This window comes from Stegostoma tigrinum, chromosome 35 (genome assembly GCF_030684315.1).
Source record: "Stegostoma tigrinum isolate sSteTig4 chromosome 35, sSteTig4.hap1, whole genome shotgun sequence".
NCBI classification, from domain to species: Eukaryota; Metazoa; Chordata; class Chondrichthyes; order Orectolobiformes; family Stegostomatidae; genus Stegostoma; species Stegostoma tigrinum.
In genome coordinates, this window is record NC_081388.1 from 21,208,624 (window position 1) to 21,230,561 (window position 21,938).

General features: G+C 43.3%; 1 protein-coding gene across 2 annotated transcripts in view; it reads left to right on the forward strand.

Moving 5' to 3' along the window:
* The window catches only part of dcaf15 (DDB1 and CUL4 associated factor 15), a 30,288-nt gene extending 12,840 nt beyond the window's left edge, over positions 1-17,448 (forward strand). Inside the window, exons 5-13 of one of the 2 annotated variants that reach the window (XM_048522014.2) lie at positions 582-718; positions 814-984; positions 2,375-3,208; positions 5,459-5,547; positions 8,029-8,157; positions 8,962-9,044; positions 15,551-15,655; positions 15,838-15,953; positions 16,685-17,448. In XM_048522014.2, coding sequence (XP_048377971.2) covers positions 582-718; positions 814-984; positions 2,375-3,208; positions 5,459-5,547; positions 8,029-8,157; positions 8,962-9,044; positions 15,551-15,655; positions 15,838-15,953; positions 16,685-16,740 — 1,720 coding nt within the window. In that variant the 3' untranslated portion in view covers positions 16,741-17,448. Of the gene's footprint in view, positions 1-581; positions 719-813; positions 985-2,374; positions 3,209-5,458; positions 5,548-8,028; positions 8,158-8,961; positions 9,045-15,550; positions 15,656-15,837; positions 15,954-16,684 lie in introns of those variants that run through there. The other variant, XR_007246566.2, reaches the window with a different exon arrangement.
* Positions 17,449-21,938: the final 4,490 nt, after the last annotated feature.

Here is a 21,938-nt window from a genome sequence, read left to right on the forward strand (position 1 = left end):
TTCCCACGACTATCTGTGTGAATTGACCTTACGCAGAACAGCCTAGCTCAGATTTTAAGGTGGTGCCTCCTTGTTATGGGCTTAATTAACCTAGCCATGTTCTCATTCTGATGAATCTCAGCCCTCTGCATCACCTTCAAGGTCAATGTATCTTTCCTGAGGTATGGTACTTGGACCTGACTGCATTTTCAGTGGAAATGATATTTGTGCAGTTGATGTTCCTACTTTGACACTGATGCATTTAATGCTATTTAAAGGAGGGAGTTACTGCTGTGCCCTAGTCAATTTTCTTCCTAAAACAACGTATCCAAGACAGATTAACCCGTTGTTTCCTTTTTGTGGAATCCTGTTGATCTGGGATATTTTGTACAGTTTACCTTTTTCTCCTTTTCTGTTTTATCCTTTACCATAGAATTCCAGACAACTGTGGCTGACTGATTTGTTTGTTATGAGTGCTAGGTGTAGGGTCAGGAGGAGTATGGCTGGAGTCTTTGTCCTTCCTCCAGCAATTTTTTCTAATGTACCATATAATGTTTCCATCTCATTATATGAAAACAAAATTTGGTTTCCTTTTAATCTAGCATCCGTTCAGTGAATGATCTGCTGATAAACATGGTGATGAGTGATGAGAACGATCGAGATATTTATATTACAACAGTTGCTACACCGCCACTTGCATTCTGTCCTGACTGCAAGGACATGGCTTTGCTTAATGCAGGTATGCAGAAAGTCTTTTTCCTCCCAATAGGATACCTGTTAAAGCTATGTTACGTTACTTTGCCCAAACCTAACATGTTATTACGTGTTTTACAGATGAGCAGAATGCCTATTGTCTACAGCATGGCTTCATGCTTCACACAAAGTACCAAGTGGTGTATCCCTTCCCCACATTTCAGCCTGCCTTTCAGCTCAAGAAAGATGGAGTGGTGTTACTCAACACCAGCTACTCTCTGGTGGCTTGTGCTATATCTGTAAACACAACAGGTATGCCATAATTGTTCATTTAGGAAATAAACAGTATGTATGAATGAGCTAGTTACAGGTACAGAAGAGGTTCCAAGTTATTTCCATTCAGGCAGAAATATTCCTCTCCGTTCTTTGAAGCAGCCAGTTGGTTTCTATTTGCACTGCTGTTTCTGGGCATCTCCTTAAGGGTCGGCTGTGACTCATTGCCAATGCTCAATGATCATAGGATCAAATCCCATCCCTGAGACCTGAGTGTGTTTTGTCAGTTTTATCACGTTGCTGTTTGTGGGAGCTCACTCTGCGCAAACATCCTGCTATACTTCCTACAGTAGAATAGCAATGGCAACTGAAAAGGACTTCAGTGGCTCTAGGACATTTTGTGATGTCCTAAGCTTGTGATAAGTATGCTATAAATGCAAAGATTTTTGCTTTTTATCATGAGAGTGACAATCACATTTTTTAAATGTACAAATACATCTGTGCTATACTCCATCAGTACTTCGTAAAATTTCTTTATGGTCACTCTTAGAATCTGGGTGTAAATACCATCTGTGTCATTTTGGACATTGTAACTGTCCCCAGTCATGTTCTTACTCTGGTCCATCCACAGGGGATGGTATGGTGTCTCAGTGGTTAGCACTGTTGCCTCACAGTGCCAGGGCCCTGGGTACGATTCCAGCCTCAGGTGACTGTTTGTGTGGAGTTTGCACATTCTCCACGTGTTTGGGTAGGTTTTCACTGGGTGCTCCGGCTTCCTCCCACAGTCCAAAGGTATGCAGGTCAGGATGGATTGGCCATGCTAAATTGCCCATAGTGTCTAGGGATGCATAGGTTAGATAAATTTGCCATGGGACATGCAGAGTTACAGGGATACAGAAGGTGGATAGGGTTAGGGTTAGGTCTGGGTGGGATGCTCTTCTGAGGGTCAGTGTGAACCTTTTGGGCCAAATGGCCTCTTTCCACACTGTAGGGATTGTGTAATTGTAGGATTCTATGATTCATATGCATCAAATTCCATCAGAGTCATTGGCTTTCCCCTGTCTAACCTGTGGCCACTGTGATTGATTGTCATGCCTTAGTTGCCATATCCAGCTGAAGTCATGTAACTCAGCAATGTTGGTAAAATTTACCCGATTGATGAAAATAACAGGAAGCAAAAGACCCTTTGTCCCATCAAGTCTGCTTTATATTCTGGCTGAAATGCCACAACAAAATGCTTCTTATCCTTTTAGCCATTGGTAGAGGCAAAATAATCAGAGGGAAACACAGGATTACAGAGGTACCTGTTTGGTGATTGGTTCCAGTTCAAGAGATCACCTGTGTTTTTATAGCAAAGTTTATGCACCACTTTAACCGGATGTTCACTTCAGATTTATTTGACAACGGTTCTTGGTTTTCTGTGTTTCAGATGAGAAAAGGCAGATTCTGTACAGTAAGAGTAATGAAAACACTGCACCTCCACATCATTCTGAGCTAGATCCTAGTCTTATGTTGCCAATAATGGATGGTGTCATGTCAAATTATCATCAGTGTAAAGGTATAAATCATCCTTCATCCAGTGACGGAGGGCCAGACTGCATCCTTCGCAAAGCTGACCCTAATAGCTGTGTGCGCACTGAATACTGTCCTGAGGAAATGCTGAGCTGGGAATTGAAAAGCTCGAAGCATGGCGAACTGGCAGCATGTAATGCTTCCCACAGTGACCGATCCTCTGCCGCCGGTAAAGCGAAGGAGTTTGCAGCTGACATTTTTAGGCGAGCCAGAGCTGCCACGAGCACCGTGGAGGCACTGGATAGTTTAAGCCAAGCTGAGTCCAAACCAAGGGAAGGTGTTCTACAAGGGATAACCACAGATGACTGTCACAGGGTCCTTAATACGCAGAGAAATGAGATGTCCGATTTCACCCTCTCCTCTTGTTCTTCCAAAGCAAAGTCAGAGATTCAGTGTTCCGGTTGTGTTGCAGACACCTCTGACTCTGCTTTGAACTCTGAACATTCACATTCACAACTACTAGGCTGTGCTTCTATTACACAAGGGAATCCTGCACTGGGTAATGGTGTATTGTCTGCTGCTGAACTGAAGACTGAAATGGCAAGTGAGTTGATTCAGTGTGAGTCAGGTACAATGAACAATACTACCAGCCAACACCATGAAACTGCACAAACAGAGCCTGGGTACGTGAACTATATAAAGCTGCATTATGTTTTGGAGCCTTCTGGCATGGCTGCAGATGATGATGATGGTGAGTTAACTGGGAGTGCTAAGATATTATTTATGTCTCACTATTTTTGTTTGTCAGGAAACGGTTTGCCTTATTAATTTGCAATAACCGTCAGTCTTCCCTGCTTTCCTTGTCAGAACACCTATGTGAGAATTTTCCCTAGTGGTGTGCTCGGTGTCTCAAAATGATGAGTCAACAGAGAACCTGCTCCCAGTTCTTTGCCCATGACACTCTGGCATTGGTATTGGGTGGTGCTTGAAATCAACAAGGTTGCCTTTTTGGTAATTGTGAGCTCTAATACAAACAACTCCCAATTCTTTCATTTGAATATGGCCATGGTTTAGTGAGTGCCACTCCTTCCTGAATCAGAATGCAGTGTGTCGAAGTCTCACTCCAGAATCTTGAGCACACACTTCACAGCATGGTACTGCAGTCATCCCTTATTGTCAGACGTGCTGCCCTTCAAATGAGACAGTTAACCAAGATCAGTTCTGCATGTTTAGGGGATCCTACAGCACTCCCACTCAGTAAAGCTGAGGACTGCCCTGTCACTTCATGATGGAACTTCTTGAGTCTGATCTAAACAGAATCTGGCCAATCAGCTCCTGGAGTTTGAGATCTTACGATGTGTAGGTCAATGACCATGTTTGCCTACAGCAGTAATTGCCAGTAAAGTTCTTCATTCACAAAGAATCCGAATGGAATAAGAAAAGTTTCTTTTTTACAGGGGTTGGGTAAACCACACTTTTGCAGATCCGGTTGCTGGTTAAATCCTTCAGCTGAATTCCCACTCTGCAAAGTCTAGCATCCTCTGTCATTAAATGCCAACATTCCAGACCCCAGAGATAGTAAGAACTACAAATGCTGGAGTCAGAGATAACAGAGTGGAGCTGGAGGAACACAGCAGGCTAGGCAGCATTAGAGGAGCAGGAAAGTTGAGCTTTTCTGAATAAGGGTCCCTACCCAAAACGTCAACTTTCCTGCTCCTCTGATGCTGCCTGGCCTGCTGTGTTCCTCCAGCTCCGCATAACATTCCAAATCTGTTCTCTTTTACTGTTTTCGTTTGAAATCCTGTAGTTTTTGTGTTGATTGAGGTGCTGAAGATTGGGACATGTCAGTGACCAAAGGACAACTTCAAGTAATTGCAGAATCATTAAGCAATGCTTTCTCTAACTTCTGTCGTGAGCGGCCAGCTTTTTACACTGCATGGTCCCATACCCATGTGTGCCCTTTAAAGGGAATGTTACTTGTGTGCAGCCTGCATGTTGCCGACATAGCATGTTGTCAGTTACTGTATGCTTAAGCAGCTCAGAATGACTGTTGCTGAGCAACATGTTGGAAGCAGAACAAAAACACTCCTACTGCAGCAGTAGCTTGTTGAGTTAGGGACAGTTCTGTGCCTATCAAGAACTGTGGTGAGATACACTAAACCCACTTAACAATCACTGACCACTTTTCCTGAGCAGTGGTTGGAATTTAACTGCAGCCTGCACTTGAAAAGCTAGAATTTATACCCTCTCTTTCATTTGCAACAATCAATGCACAGACATCATTAGACTGTTACTTCCAGATTTTTATTGAATTCAAATTCCACCATCTGCCATAGTGGGATTCGAACCCAGGTCCCCAGAACGTTATCTGGGTCTCTGGATTAACTACCCAGGGATAATACCACTAGACTATTGTCTTCCCTAATAATTTGCTCAGCTACAGTTGGGTGGGAACACAGTGCGTTTCTGTTCAGTTTTAGTTTTAAGTAACTTCCCCCTCCCTTAAATATTAAACATATCCACACTGAGAGTAATGTGCATCAAAATTACCATTTAGTTCCACTTCCACTTTACTGAAGCAGTGAAAGGGTAAACTTTGCAAGCTTACCATCTGTTAATGACAGTGATTTTCACTTCCATCTTCAAGCTGCCTGAGCAGCACGTTCTTACTAGTGTCTGTTCTTTTATACCCATCACAGTATAGCACTGACAGTGCATTCGGCTAGCTTCTGCTGTTGGCTGATCTTCCATATTATGATACTGATGCAATAAGTAGGTGTAACTTAGCTCGTTTGCATTATTGTGTCATTAATATGCACACAGCTTTAAATCAATGGATTAAATTGAGGAATTGTGGCCCCGTTTATGTGAAGAAAAGGTTCACCTAATTGTGTGATTTGAGGATCTCGAAGGATTTGTTTAATCTTGCAACTGTTAATAATATGTTTGCTATCAGAGGAACTTGTTGATGGGAGACTAAAACAGATTTTGTTTTTCACAGGATATGATGATAAGATTTCACTGCATTTTGTCGTGACTGACTTGAGGGGAAGGAATCTGAAACCTGTTAAAGAAAGTGCTTTGTGTCAGGTAACTTAATCAAAGTACAACATAATCCTTGCCTGAGTATAAAGGGTACAGGACCACTAGAGCAGTACCTTGCTAAGTGGTGAACAACCACAAGTTCTAATTGTAGGTACTGTCCAGCAACCTGATGTATTGTCACAATGATGATAACAATGGGATCTGTAATACTGAAATGTAAACGAGCCCAGCAGTGAAAGTTTTCAAGATTTCAGTCTTGCAAATCTGTTTGAAGATGGTCGTTTGCCTTATCAACAGTGAGATAGTGGTCCTTTGTTCATCTGTGGTCCTGATGGGAATAATTTGAATTGTTGTTGAGATGAGAAGTGTGTGATTAATGTAAGTAGATTTTGTTTAGTGTTTTTTTGGATTTTAAAATAATAGCGTACAGATGGGTTAAAATTTTGTGGACTTTCTTTAAAGTAATAACTACGTCAGATGGTCCTCAGGATCAGTGACTTAATCCAATATGAGGAGAGAATAGGAACCTCTTTGGAGTGTTAATGAAAAAATTGTTTCTGCTGTTGTCATTTACAACATTGACAGTGAAGACCAATAGCTTGTTTTTGCGTCAGAATAATCAAGGATTGGTTGCATTTCAAAAACCCAGAGATTGAAAGCTTTCTAGACAGCTCAGTGGAAACCAGACCGGAGACAGAAGCAAAAATAGTTTTCATTTACATTGAGAGATAATGGGAACTGCAGATGCTGGAGAATCCAAGATGACAAAGTGTGAAGCTGGATGAACACAGCCGTTCGTCCTCAGTCAAGGGGAGGTCTGGGGGGATGATGATGTTGTTGCAGGACTCGGTCTGGCTGTCTTCTCTGGGGTTGCTGGCTGTGGAGGCTGTGGGCGGGGTTCTGTTGGCGGCGGGTACATTGTGGGGAAGGTGCAGGGACAGGCTCGGGATTTGGGAGCTGGAGGAATCCTTTTTAAGGTGGCAGGAGCCAGTGAGTTTGTTGTACTTACGATTTTTGGTGTCCAGTAAAGCTGAGCAGAACTGGGTGTTCAGTCTGGATCCTGCGGAGGATGAAAAACAGGAGAGGTCCTTTGCAGGTCTAGGAGAGGGAGGCTCTGAGCTGGGGCAGGTTGGATTGCAGTGCCTGGAGATGCTGGCGCATGGCTGCGAGTGTCTGTTTCAGGACTTGCAGGGAGAAATGTTGCTGAAGGGTCCCAATGTTCTGGATGTGGAGGTGGTCATGGTTGGGGCAAAATTGGGAAGGCTTGAATGTAGACTGTAGTCTGTTGGGGATGAGCCGGTTCCGTAGGCAGGTGCTGAGGAAGTTGCCTAGGGCTGTGGTACCTGATTTGCTTCAGGACATGGTCGAGCAGTTTCAAGGCTGAAGAGATTACAAGAGAGGTGCAGTGGGCGAGAGATTCCCTGAGGTTGGACCGGAGGGAGGAGGGTAACTTCTTCAGGTTAGGCACAGTCCTAAGCAAGGGGCTCACCTTTGTCCCCCTCCACCCACACATCAATAATAGCAGTCACGTTTGGACATGTAGCAGTTTTTCCGTCGCCTTCGCCTCCACTCTCCTCTCCACCTATGTTCTCCTCATCCATCTTTGGTCCGCCTCCCCCTCTCTCCCTATTTATTTCAGAACCCTCTCCCTATCCCCCTCTCTGATGAAGGATCTAGGCCCGAAACATCAGCTTTTGTGCTCCTGAGATGCTGCTTGGCCTGCTGTGTTCATCCAGCTCTACACTTTGTTATCTTTGTTTACGTTGAACTAGAGTTTTGATATAGTGGGGTAATTTCTCCAGATTTGAGTCTCTGTAATGGATTATGTTGGTAAACAGCATAAATCTTTTCTTTGCTGGTTATTTTAGGACTTTTCTAACTGCGTACTGTAGCTAGATAGCTTAGTTTGTTTTCTTTTGTAAATTTCTGAAGTATCAGCATTCTGTACTTAATAACAATATTGCACTGTAACATGCACAGCTCTAAACTAGATTGTCTTTACTACTGGCAGTTTCTGGATGTCAGTATTATGGTCACAAGTTTTTATTCCCGTCTTGGTGAAAGATAGCTGAGGGCATTCTTGGCTGGGTTGAGTTTGTGCTTTAAAAAATGGTAAATATGCTGGGTCAGTGGACTCATTATTGTGAATAATTAAATTGTGTTTCATTGAACTTGTAAGTCTTTACAGATATGTCTATGGCTATTAGTGTAGGATTGGAATTATCAGCATGTATCTCTTGTGCTCAAGTCTTGGGAGTGGAACGTGAACCCATGGGCTGTCCAGTGAGGCGCAGCTATTGCAGTCTGGCATGAGTATGTTTTTGTGTGTGTTGCCCTCACTAACTGCATAATCACAGCTGCCCTCCTGTGAGGGGAGAGTGGGATGGATTCATATCTACCTCTTTACATTTCCATGAGAGCGATCTCTTTAATGAGACACGTGGCTAAGACCGATACATGACTATCTTGTGCTTGGCCTTTCTTTGTTCCCTAGCAACCCATCTCCTATATCTTGTGAATTTCCAGGGCAAGTACCTCACTGTGGAGCAGCTGACACTCGATTTTGAATATGTCATTAATGAGATTATAAGGAATGATGCATCCTGGTCAAAGCGATACTGTTCCTTTAGTGACTATGATATTGTCATTCTAGAGGTAAGTGAATTTAGACTGGTTGGGCAGTGTGTTTTGGGATAGCCTGGAATGGGATGGGGGTTAGGACATGGCGTCACGGTAATTCTTCATGTGCTGAGTTTATGGATTGACGGACAGACTTTGGGGGTAACTTGGTCTGTTACTGTAATATATCTAAATTTTGACGAAACTAGACCCTGGATGGATGTCTTCCAGTGCAATAAATTTGAAAAGATGTCAAGGCTCAATAAGTTTGCGTTTTGAGGACTGTAGTGTTACTGATCATTAGTTTGATTTTAGTACAGCAGATGTTGGAAACTCATAAGGTCAAATTTTTCTTCAAGACCTAGCATTTCCTTTGTCTTGTTTTTAAGCAGCAACCTTGCCCCCAACCACACAGATGCACACACCACACAGACGCGCGCACACATTCTAAGGGCTAGTCTGAGTGCACAGGAATGTCTCAGATTCCAGTTCATCCCTCATAGAGGAGGTGAGTGGCTGATTTCTGCTAACCTGTACTCAGGGACTTCAGGAGCTCAACTTAAGAACACAAACTTTTACAGGGATAGATGATACTTTTGCCTAATTACCTAGCTGCTTACCACAGATCCTCCTCCTTCACTTTGTCCCTTTTCTATTAAATGGACACCTTTTGGACACCTTTTATACTGACTTCGTAAAAGGTTGTCTGTGGCATATTGGACAGGTTTGCCCATAGATCCAACTGATTATAGACTAAGTGCAGTGCACTGAATTCTGGCTTCCTTGGATTTTCGGACTGTCATTAACATTAGTATGATAGTGATCTATTTCTGTTTCAAGGTGTGCCCTATAACCAACCATGTCATAATTAACATAGGACTGCTACTTTTGGCATACCCTTCCGATGAAGAAGGACAAATAAGGTAAGGGAAAGTAACTTTCAGTGTACGTGCTATTCAGTTATGAAACAATGTAGATTTGTTGGACTTGCATTATAGATTTCATTTCCATGGGAAATCTGAAATGTTGTTCCAGTCAGGGGTTCCAAGTGTAAGCTTGCACATTTACTTTCCAGCTGTGGGATTGATCCAGTCCAGGCTGATGCTTTGTTACTTCTAAAGGTGGAATTTGCAATGAGTTTTTACTTCTTGCCCATACTTATAGAGTTATAATCTCTATTAAGCATCAGTTGACATTAACTTGTCTGTCTGACATGTGGGTGACTGGGATCAGAAATAGAAGTGCTGAGAAACTGCTGTAGGAGCTTCTACTCTGATATTGGGCTTAAATACCTTATTCGGAGAGAGCTGAGCAACTCCACTCAAACACTGCTTGTGTTGTAAATGACCTAACAATTAATTTCCTTGTGTAACAGAATCTAATGCTATGAAGAGACAAAAAAACATCAAAAATTGTGTACCTAGTGCACTTCAGTTCACTGAGGGTAGTGTTATGGAGACTGCCAGACCCTGCCACGTTCCCTGCGGAAAACTCTGACAAATCAAAGTCTACAAGCCGCAGTCAGTGAGGATAGGTAACTGCAGCTCCTCCTTAATAACATGCAACACTGGAACCCCACCAAGGATGCATCCTCAGCCTCCTACTGTATTCCATTTACACCTACGACAGTGCTGCCATCTACAAGCTCACTGATGACACCACTGTTTTGGGACAGATATACAACAAGGACGAGCCAAACTACAGAAGGGAGATAGAGGGCCTGGTGACGTGCAGTGAAAACAATCTGTGTCTCAATGTTGGTAAAACGGTAGAACTGATCATTGACTTCAGAAAGAAAGGAGGAGAACATGCCCCCGACTACACCATAGGAACTAAGGTTGAGAGAGTGAAGAGCATCATGTTCCTCAGTGATGACAATAGACAACCTATCCTGGACTTACCATATAAATGTGACAGTCAAGAAGGCACAACAGCACCTCCTTCCTTAGGCAACTCAGGAAATTCGGCATGTCTGTAAGGTCCTTCACCAGCTCCAACAGATGCACCATTGAAAGCATACTGCCTGAGTGCACACGGCCTGGTATGGCAACTGCTCTGCCCAGGACTGTAAGAAACTACAGAAGGTGGTGTGCACAGCCCTGACCACCATGGAAGCCAACCTTCCATCCATGACTCTATTTACATGGCTCAAATGTCCTGAAATACTGCCAACGTTATCAAAGACCCATCACGCCCCAGTAATGATCTCCTACAGTGTCTTCGGTCAGGAAGAAGGTACAGAAGCCCGCCCAAGCAGGTTCAGGGGAGGTGATGGCCTAGTGGTATTCTCGCTGGACTGTTAATCCAGAGACCCAGATAATGTTCTGGGGTCCCGAGTTCAAACTGCTGTCAATCTCAGTCAATTCAATTCATAGAATCACGTAGTGCAGATGTAGCTTTCAGTCCATCGAATCTGCACCAACATGACAAACACCTTCAAAGTAATCCCATTTACCAGCAATTGGCCTGGAGCCTTGAATGTTATGACATGCAATGACATGAATCCGTCTGATTCACTAATGTCCTTAAGGGAAGGAAACTGCCATGACTGATGAATGGACTGTGTCGCCTCAAATAATGCTGATCTTGCTAACGTTGATCTCGCCTAGTGCACACCCTGTGCAGTGTTGTTCGTGTGCCTCTAAGTCTTTTTGATCTGTACATCCTTTGCTTACTATGATCTTCCTTTACTGCTCATAAATGAAGCTTTTCACTGTTTTTCAGTACATATGACAAATCAATCAATCAAAGTCTTACAGGAGGGATGTGATTGCACTGGAAAGGATACAGAGGAGATTTACCAGGATGCTGCCTGGGATGGAAAATTCTAAGTTATGATGAAAGGTTGGATCAGCTTGAGTTGATTTCATTGGAGCACAGCAAGTTCTGGGGCAATCTGGTTGATGTGTACAAAATTGAAGGGCATAGACAGAGCAGATAAGGAGCAGCTGTTCCCCTTAGTTGAAGGGTCAATCATGAGGGGAGACAGGTTCCAAGTGCGGGGCAGGATGATTAGGGCAGATGTGAGGAAGACCTTTTTTTACCCAGAGGGTGGTGACGGCCTGGAATGTGCTGCCTGGGAGGGTGGTAGAGGCAAATTACCTCACATCCTTTGAGGGTACCTGGATGAGCACTTGGCATGTCATAACATTCAAGGCTCCAGGCCAAGTGCTGGTAAATGGGATTATGTTGAAGGTGTTTATGTCGGTGCAGATTCGATGGACTGAAGGGCTACATCTGCACTGCATGATTCTCTGAATTGAATTGACTGAGATTGACAGCAGTTCCTGCTGCATCCCTATACCAATTGTAGTCTAATCAGTCAGTATCCTCTTCTCATGCAATATAGTGTTCCGTTTCAAAGTTTGGTTTTCTTGCAACCCAGTCTTAATGAGTGCAAGTTAAAAATCTTCAACTTTGCAAGCTAACATTTCTCAATGCAGTGCTTAGTGGTGAGAGATGTTCTGATCTTCAGCATAAACAGTCATAGAGTCATACAGGATGGAAGCAGACCTTTCAGTCTAACTTGTCCACCTAACTAGACATTCCAATCTCACCTAAAAATTTGCCAGCATGTGGCCCTTATCTCTCTTTAAACCTTTCCTGTTCATATACTTATCCAGAAACCTCTTAAATGTCAAAATTGTACCAGACTCCTCCATTTCCTGTGGCAGCTCATTCCATTCATGCACCAGCCTCTGCGTGAAAATGTAGATCCGTTTTAAATCTTTCCCCTCTCACCTTAAACCTGTGCCCTCTGGTTTTGGACATCCCCACCCTAGGAAAAAGACCATGGCTAATCACCCTCATGATTGTGTAAACCTCTACAAAATCAACTCGGCCTCTGAAACTCCAGGGAAAAAAGCCTCCACCTATTCAGCCTCTTTCTGTAGCTCAAACCACTCATCAGGACAATTTGTAATGAAGCAACATCTATACTTGTATGAAAGGGGAATGCTAATTGTTTGACAAGAGGACTGTCGAGGATTCTGACTGGTAGAGGTATTGATGTGAAGAATTTCACCACTTAACGATGACTGAGTGTTAACTGCCAAGTTTGGTTGAAATTTTGTACTAGGAATGTGGATTCCAGTTGTTCAAGACTTTGCTCTAAGAAATGGAACAGGAAATTACTGCCTGTTATTTTGTTGGAACATCTTAGCAGTGACAAACACTTAGGTTACTATTGCATTGTAGGGACATAACAGAGTTAGCTTCACCCATTGTTCAATACTTTGAGATGTCTTAACCTTCCAGTGAAATAGGAAGTAGAATTTCAGGACCAAAGCTGATGGCCCTTAGGCCCAATTCATTTATAAACTTGCATGATATACAGCAAGAATAAAGCAATCTCCATAGCCATTATCTTGCAAGATGGCTTTGATGAACCCTATTTTGATATCATGCTTGTACAGTGAACAAATGGCTTTAGCTCTGTTTACAAGGTTGCTGCTAAGGTCAGTCTTTATACCATATGGGACTGTAGGAATGCCAAGGTATATATTGTCTTGTAAATGTAGGTTTGCAGTGGATAGTAATAGAGAAGTCCTTGGCTGATTTCTGAACAAGGACATCCATGAAAAGGAGATCATTTGACTTCCATTTCATACGGCACATTTGTTCAGAAGTTGGAACGTATTAAGCCATGTAAGGTCTTACACACATCTGTGGATTCAAATATGGTGAACATATAATCGTATCAGAAGTATGTTGGGGGACGATGAGTGTCACACCATTGAAGATTCATTTCTGACCCATACCAAAGATCCCTACAAGAGCTCGGAAGGCAGAGATCATAATCCTATCTGTTTGGGCACGTGGTAGGGGTAACATTATCATTGACTGTTGCATGCTCCATGGCAACTCCTCTATCAGTCTACTCGCTAACAGATTAACTGCTCTGATTATAAATGTTATTTTCTGTTTACATTGATATTTCTTGCACTCGCTCTGATCAATGCAAGAGGAAAAGTTTGGGGGTTAAAAAAAGTGCCTTTTTTTTCGGTATTAGTCTAGCTGTGTGCTACAAAATGACTATTTGTTACAGATATAGTTAGGTATGCAAAGCCATGAAAGGACACAAAAACAGATGGAAAATTTTAATTTTAAGGCATTGCTTGACTGGGAGCCACCGTAGGTCAGTGAACACAGAGCTGATCAGTGAGCAGGACCAAACTAGGATATGGCAGCTGAGGGTTGGCTGAGCTTCAGTTTATGAAGATTGTAAGTGAGAGAGAGAGATAAAGACCAAGAGAGCATAGGTGGTCATGGGTGAAACTGGTTCCCGATGTTCTTCCTTTGGTCAATACTGAGATACTCAGATAGTTAAGTCAAACATCTGGGAAACGTTTCAGGTAAATTGAAATATATTGACCCTGTATGAAAGTTGCATTGGACACCACATGAATATCCAATTTGAACATGCAAATTATTCAAAAACAAACAGAGAAGACAATTTTGTATAATGAATGTCCAAACTGAATTAGTGCAAACACAGTTATGCCCTTACTCTTCAGAATAATTTGACCAGAATGCAAACACCCTCCATAGTCTGCAGTATGGAAACTTCGGGCGAAAGCCTCATGCGCTGTTAAGAACTACCTACATAAACAAACACGCAAAGGAATACGGATTAAATTAAGGCAAAACATGACTTGCAGATTTCCCCATTCTGGTTTCTTGTTTTAAAAAAATAAGTTTTGAGTGCATTTAGCATGTCCACGGTATAAAGCACATTTCAATGTTATGCTTTTGCCTCAAGTGTCTATCTGGGGATGTACATCAATGTAAATGTAAACCTGATGTGAGTGTTTGTGTGTGTATGTAGACGTATTCATGCAGGCCTGTGTGGGCACTGCTGCAGATCACTGTCAGTAATGCAGTGTGCCATCTGCACTTGTTAGCATGGCACATACTGTGTCTAGAAAAATTTGAAGTTTAAATTTTGAGAGCAGTGGAGTTAGGTATGATTCAAGTTTAGATTAGATTAGATTCCCTACAGTGTGGAAACAGGCCCTTCGGCCCAACAAGCCCACACCGCCCCTTGAAGCATCCCACCCAGACCCATTCCCCTATAGCCCACACACCCCTGAACGCTACGGGCAATTTAGCATGGCCGATCCACCTAGCCTATCGTAGGAAATCAGTACAGAAGATCCACTGTCTCCAGTATTGCAGACTACAGGAATTGAGATATTGCTGTGCTCTAAACACAAGCACAACAACTTGCAATTGGAATTCACCTTTAACTTAAAGTGTTCCAATGCAGTTTTCAGAAGCTTTACCAAACAAAATTTGACACCAAGCAGAAAGAGATTCATTATGAGAGCTTTGCAAAACTTTTTTTTGTCAAAGAACTGAGTTTTAATAAGTGTCTTTGGAGATGGACAAGCTGAGAACGAATTCATCCCCAGGGACTCTGAATCACAGCTTCCCCTGGTGTGGAGTGATATCAGTTGGGATGCACAGGAGCCAGGACTGCAGTGTAGAGATCTTAAAAGTTATATGGCTGGAGAGCCTACAGATCTGAGGTTGTGTATTAAGTACGCCTGAGAAAATTTCATCTTCTGCACAAAATTGCAGCTCTTCAGTCATATGAGAATGGATGGGTGTGTTGTGATTTATTTTAGCTACTAGATGATAGTAGAGTCACTGCATTCTGGAGCAATTGACAGCACGGTGGCTCAGTGGTTAGCACTGCTGCCTAACAGCACCAGGGATCTGGGTTCGATTCCACCCCTCGGCGACTGTCTGTGTGGAGTTTGCACATTCTCTCCGTGCCTTTGTGGGTTTCCTCTGGGTGCTTCCGTTTCCTCCCACAGTTCAAAGATGTGCAGGCTAGGTGGATTGGCCATGCTAAATTGCCCGTAGTATTCAGGGGTGTGTAGATTAGGTGGGCTATAGGGGTATGGGTCTGGATGGGGGCCTGTTTCACACTTGGGATTCTATGGAGAAAAAAAAACTCATTTGACCCATGAAACCTATTTCTTTCGTGGATCATGCTTCCATTTCAACAGCTGAAGGAAAGGAAATAATTCCCTAGGCCTCAAAAAATATTGAGCAGAATATTTTAACACAGACAGAGGCCATTTGGCTCATTGTGTCTGTGTCAGCTGTTTGAAAGCTACCCAATTAGTTCTACTCCTGTGTTCATTCCTACAGGCCCTTTAGTTGTCTCTCCTTTTATGTATATATCCTCTCCTCTTGGTTAAAATTTATTATTAGAATTCCAACACAAACACAAGGAGCGAGTTCCAGAACTCTAATCTGAAATCATTTATTCTGGCTAGCTACCTCTTTGCAGTTCTCTCAATATGTTCCCGTTCGCACTCCCACTGCTCCAGTTTTGAGTGTCTCCAAAACAATCCTGTGTTGGTAAACTGAATGTGTATCTGTGAAATATTATCAAACTCTGTCACTGATTTTTCAGACCTAAGACCTATCATACTTCTTTGAAGGGCACGTGGAATCTAAACACTGGTATATTTGCAACTATGGGAGTTGGTGACTTAACTGCAGTGCAGGGGCAAACAAGGTAAGTTACGTAGTGAATTTTATTCAATAACACTTCAGAGTGAAAATTTAGATTAATGTGTATCTCTCTCTCTCTCTCTCTCTCTCTCTCACACGCACACTCCTCCCTCCTCCCACTCCCACCCCGCTTCACCGCCCCCATTCCTCATCACCACCCTAAACCCCGGCAATCCTTTTATATAGTGGCAGTGTTTGGAGTACCTTCCGGAAAAGCTGTGTTGATATAGCAATGCGATGGCTGGTCCCTGAAAGCACCTTTCGCAATGTTAACAGAATGACAAATGAAGCCCTGCATAAAGGTTTGTTTTAGTGCCATGAGCATGTGTGCCCTAGTCTATGTGTAAACTTACTGCAGTGCAGCGATGCATGTGATCTAACCAGGGACCATTTGCAAACTGCTTTCTCCAGTTCACTAAGCAAGCACACAGTTGCGAGACTCCCATGGCCTCTATTGCTTGGTTGAAGGATGTTGCCTGAACTACCAGTTAAGACCATTCTCTTTTTGATTCTACAGACCGAAGAAGTTGAAAGAGTGTTGGTAGGGGTGAAAGAGTTAAAAACAGAATTGAATTCTGAGCATGTCACTTTCATTTTGCTCATCGTTTGAGAAGCACCTGGCCTACAATAAAACAGAGTCCTTTGTTGGGATTCTCTGGTATATATCTGAGCCTTGTCACTCTGCTGCAGTCAATTCTGATACACCAGAGCCAGCTGCTCCCAGTCAAGGATAATCCAGTTAGTGATCTTGGACAAAAAGCTAGTGAGCAACATAGCAGGGTTTGAGTAGGCCCACCCCAGCTGAGTTTCCTTCCCACGATTCTGCATTCAGGCTATGTGTTAAATCTTCAAATCCATTGTCACAAGGAGGGGTGAGAATGGATGGACAGACAATCATTCTACACTTCAAAATGTCAGAGGCCTGGTAAACCACTCCGAGTTAGTGACTCATCTCTTTATTTACGGATCTGCATTGAAATCCCAGCCTGTACAACACAGTAAACATTCAATGTCGATGTTGACTTCTCTCTAGGCCGCTCGCTGAAACGCTTGGCAGACAGTGGTCGCAGCATGTGGATTGTCCTGTAGTGGTGACAATTACAGCCATCCATTTCACCAACAATTATTTAGAAGGGAGCAAAGAAGAGCCCGGATTTTCAGAACAAAGTCAGCCACAAATTGGTGGTTTGAGAAGTTTCATATTTTTAAAGCAGCTACCTCTTATTCCATTTTTTTTTTTCTTCAGTCATTCCTTCTCAGGCCCAAAGATGAGGCCAGGCTCTTGGAGGTTATAAAACACATGAACTTTGTAAAAGTTAAAGTATCTTCCAAGTGTGTGCAAGATATTCAATATTTTGGGGTTTTTGAGGGTGATACATATCTCACAACTACTGCCATCCCACCCCCATACCAAAGTGTTGATGTCTGCATTACCTCAGCATGTAATTTCGAATTTTGTTAGTTTGTATTATGTCAAAGTCTTTGAGAGACTCCAGGCCGTTTAACTGAAGTGTTCATTTTTTAAAAAATGTAGTTTATCATATTTAACACTATTTAGGATCTAATTTGAAAATGCAAAGAGCTGGTTGTATTCCTTCCTTAAATCCTTCCAGTTCATTTTTTTTTCTGACCAGGATCAGTATCTGTCACTGGAGGGCATGTGAACTCTGCACAGTGAGGTGAACATTCCCTGAGTAAAATAACCCTATGGAATTCTTGATTTGGCAGGATCCCGGGTACTGAGTTGTATAACAATTTCATGTTAAGCTGTTGCAGAGTGTAATGTGTTCCTCCCCTGTGAACTTCAATAAAATATAATGAAGTTTAGTGTGAGTGGTGTATTTTTTTTTGAGATAGATCAGTCATGATCACTGTTGTAAGTAGTGGTCTGACTAAACATACCATGTGCTAATGATATGTGTTTCAATGTATCTGTAGCCTGGCCATTACCTGCTGGTCGGTTTGATGTTTGTGCTCTTGATGAGCCTTCCTTCACCCCTCTACAGTTCAGTCAGTAACATGTCCTTTTATTCCTTTTGCCGTTGTGCTTCTGGAGCTTTCTCTTATTCGCCTCAACTATTCTGTGTGCTATTGAAATCCACATTTTCACTTCTATCTGTGTAATAGTTTTAGTGACTAGTTTACATTTTATAGCCCACCTCTGGTCTCACCTAGTGGAAAACATCTCCATGTCAAACCTAATAATTCCCTTGATTTTAAAAAATGTAATTAGGTCACCTCTTGGTTTGTTTTGTACAGCAGCATTTCTCAAACTGGGATCTAATCCCATGGAGCCCCAGGAGAGGCTTTCTGGTTACTCTATGGAACAGTCAACAAGGACGTAATGAATGACAACACAGTGTGGTGCAGGAGGAACACAGCAGGCTTGGCAGCATCAGAAGAGCAGGAAAGTTGACATTTTGGGTTAGGACCCTTCTCCAGATGACAGCTGGAGGAGTGCCAAGTGCAAGGCAGAAGGTGGGGATAGAGTACTCCTGTTACAAACTGAGTGACAGGCCCTCTTGTCTTGGAGGTGCACTCGGAGAAGCAGGAAGATCACCTGAATGACGATAACAAAGTGTGAAGCTGGATGAACACAGCAGGCCAAGCAGCATCTCAGGAGCACAAAAGCTGACATTTCAGGCCTAGACCCTTCATCAGAGAGGGGGATGGGGAGAGGGTTCTGGAATAAATAGGGAGAGAGGGGGAGGCAGACCGAAGATGGAGAGAAAAGAAAATAGGTGGAGAGCAGAGTATAGGTAGGGAGGAAATAGGTCAGTCCAGGGAAGACTGACAGGTCAAGGAGGCAGGATGAGGTTAGTAGGTAGGAAATGGAGGTGCAGTTTGAGGTGGGAGGAAGGGATGGGTGAGAGGAAGAACAGGTTAGGGAGGCGGAGACAGGCTGGGCTAGTTTCAGGATGCAGTGGGGGAAGGGGAGATTTTGAAGCTTGTGAAGTCCACACTGATACCAATGGGCAGCAGGGTTCCCAAGCGGAATATGAGTTGCTGTTCCTGCAGCCTTCAGGTGGCATCATTGTGGCACTGCAGGAGGCCCATAATGAACGTCGTCTGAGGAATGGGAGGGTGAATTAAAATAGTTTGTGACTGGGAGGTGCAATTGTTTATTGCGAACCGAGCGGAGGTGTTCTGCAAAGTGGTCACCAAGCCTCCGCTTGGTTTCCCCAATGTAGAGGAAGTCACACGGGGTACAATGGATACAGTATACCACATTGGCGGATGTGCAGGTGAACATCTGCTTAACATGGAAAGTCATCTTGGGACCTGGGACGGGGATGAGGGAGGAGGTGTGGGGGCAAGTGTAACTCTTTCTGCAGTTGCAGGGGAAGGTGCCGGGTGTGGTGGGGTTGGAGGGTAGTGTGGAGCGGACAAGGGTGTCACGGAGAGAGTGGTCTCTCCGGAAGGCAGACAAGGGTGGGGATGGAAAAATGTCTTGGGTGGTGGGGTCAGATTGTAGATGGCGCAAGTGTCAGAGGATGATGCATTGTATCTGGAAGTTGGTGGGGTGGTATGTGAGAACGAGGGGGCTCCCTCTACATTGGGAAAACCAAGCAGAGGCTTGGGGACCGCTTTGCAGAACACCTCCGCTTGGTTCGCAATAAACAACTGCACCTCCCAGTTGCGACTCCCATTCCTCAGACGACATGTCCATCACGGGCCTCCTGCAGTGCCACCATGATGCCACCCGAAGGTTGCAGGAACAGCAACTCATATTCCGCTTGGGAACCCTGCAGCCCAATGGTATCAGTGTTGACTTCACAAGCTTCAAAATCTCCCCTTGCCCCACTGCATCCCGAAACCAGCCCAGTTCTTTCCCTCCCCCCACTGCATCCCAAAACCAGCCCAGCCTGTCTCCGCCTCCCTAACCTGTTCTTCCCCTCACCCATCCCTTCCTCCCACCTCAAGCCGCACCTCCGTTTCCTACCTACTACCTCATCCCGCCTCCTTGACCTGTCCGACTTCCCTGGACTGACCTATCTCCTCCCTACCTCCCCACCTATACTCTCCTTTCCACCTATCTTTTTTCTTCATCTTCGGACCGCCTCCCCCTCTCTCCCTATTTATTCCAGAACCCTCACCCCATCCCCCTCTCTGATGAAGGGTTTAGGCCCGAAACGTCAGCTTTTGTGCTCCTGAGATGCTGCTTGGCCTGCTGTGTTCATCCAGCTTCACACTTTGTTATCTTGGATTCTCCAGCATCAGCAGTTCCCATTATTTCAGATCACCTGAATGAGCAGACTCATTCTAGTATATCTGCTTTCATTAGCAGAACTTTGAGAACGTGCTGTGGTGTTGTCTGTGTTCAACTGTTAATCACTGACACTGAGCATAAAGAAACACAAAATAATGGTTGAAAAATAAAATTAATGTATTAGTCTTACAAGGGTTGTAAGATTAGGAGATGAGATTTTCTGTTCGCGAAGTTCCATATGACCAGGAGAGAACCACTGGTTAAAATCTGCTCACCAAATTAAATCACTACTAAGTGCTGGAGAAGCTCCATAGGTCTGTGGTGAGAAAACTAGTTAAGAGACTCTTGCAAGAGTTGTATTAGTCTGGAAATGTTAACTCTTGTTTCTCTTCCCACAGATGTAGTGAGACCTACTATTTCTCCAGTACTGTGTTTTATTTCAGCTTTCCAGAAACTTCACTAGAAGAGGAAAAAAAAACTATAAATTCATTGACCAAAAGATAAAAAGTAATTAAGTGTGTATAAGTGGCTTTACAATGCTTGTGACATGATCAAACTAAGTAAGTCGCTTTATATTGGAGGAAATCTCAATGTTGTAATGTCAGGAGCCATTTAATTCTGTTTCCGTTACCAGTTAAATAGTGGAAAGCTGGTGGGGAGAAACAATTAAGCACACACTTCTTTGGAATGCAAGTAAAAAGCTTTAAGATTATAGATTAGATCATTTTCTAGTGAACTGTCAGCTCTTTGACTAAAGTTTAAGAAGTCATACGCAGTATAAAGAACTTTATCCATGTCTTATGAAAGGATAAAGGGAATAAAATAAATAAACTCTAGGTGCAGATTTAAGGTAATTGGCAAAAGAACTGCAAGTAAGATGAAGAGAATTTATTTATTTAGTGAGTAATGTGATCTGGAAAGCATTGGGAAATAGACAGTAGTACCTTCCAAAGAGATTTGAAGAAGTACATTTTTAAAAAAGTTGCAGGGCTAGAGAGAAAGAGAAAGAGCAAGGGAGTGGGGCCAAGTAGACAAAACATAGATTAAGCAGGCAAAGGCTTGATGGACCAAATGGCATCCTGCTATCCTTAATGACAGGATGGTTAAAAAGGTGTTTGGCATGGTTGCCTTCATTGCTCAGTCCTTTAAGTATAGGAGTTTGATGTTATATTGAGGTTGTACGGGACATAGGTGAGACCTCTTCTGGAATACTGTGCCCAGTTCTGGTTGCCCACTTGTAGGAAGGATGTTATCAAGCTGGGAAGGCTTCAGAAGAAATTTACCTGGATGTTGCCGAGTTGATTGGATGATTTCCTACAGTGTGGAAACAGGCCCTACAGCCCAACAAGTCCACACCGCCCCTTGAAGCATCCCAGCCAGATCCATCCCCCTATAACCTACACACCCCTGAACACTATGGGCAATTTAGCATGGCCAATCCACCTAGCCTGCACATCTTTGGACTGCGGGAGGAAACTGGAGCACCCGGAGGAAACCCATGCAGACACGGAGAGAATGGGCAACTATCTGTGTGGAGTTTGCACGAGGATGGAATCAAACCTGGGTCCCTGGCGCTGGGAGGCTGCAGTGCTAACCACTGAGCCACCGTGCCACCCATATGGAGTATGGAAGATTTGACTTATAAAGGCTGGATAGGCTGGGACTTTTTTCACTGGATCATAGGAGGTTGAGAGGTGACTTGATAGAAGTTTAGAAAATAATGAGAGGTGTGGATAGAGTTGATGGTAGTTGTCTTTTTCCTAAGATGGGGAATTTCAAGACTGGGGGCACATTTTAAAATCTCTTCCCTCTCATCTTAAAAAAGACATGAAGCAACTTTTTTACACAGTGATTTGCGTTTGGAATGAACTTCCTGAGGAAGTGGTGATGCAAGTGTACCAAATCCATTGGTTCTCCCTCATCTGTTCTATGAATTTCATTATCAAAAACTCCAGTTTGTCTAACACAGTTTCCATTTAATAAATCCATGTTGACTTTGTGTAATCCCTTCGGCATTTATTAAGCATCCTGTAATCACAGTCTTTATAACAGACTCAGCATTTTTGCTTCTGTTTAT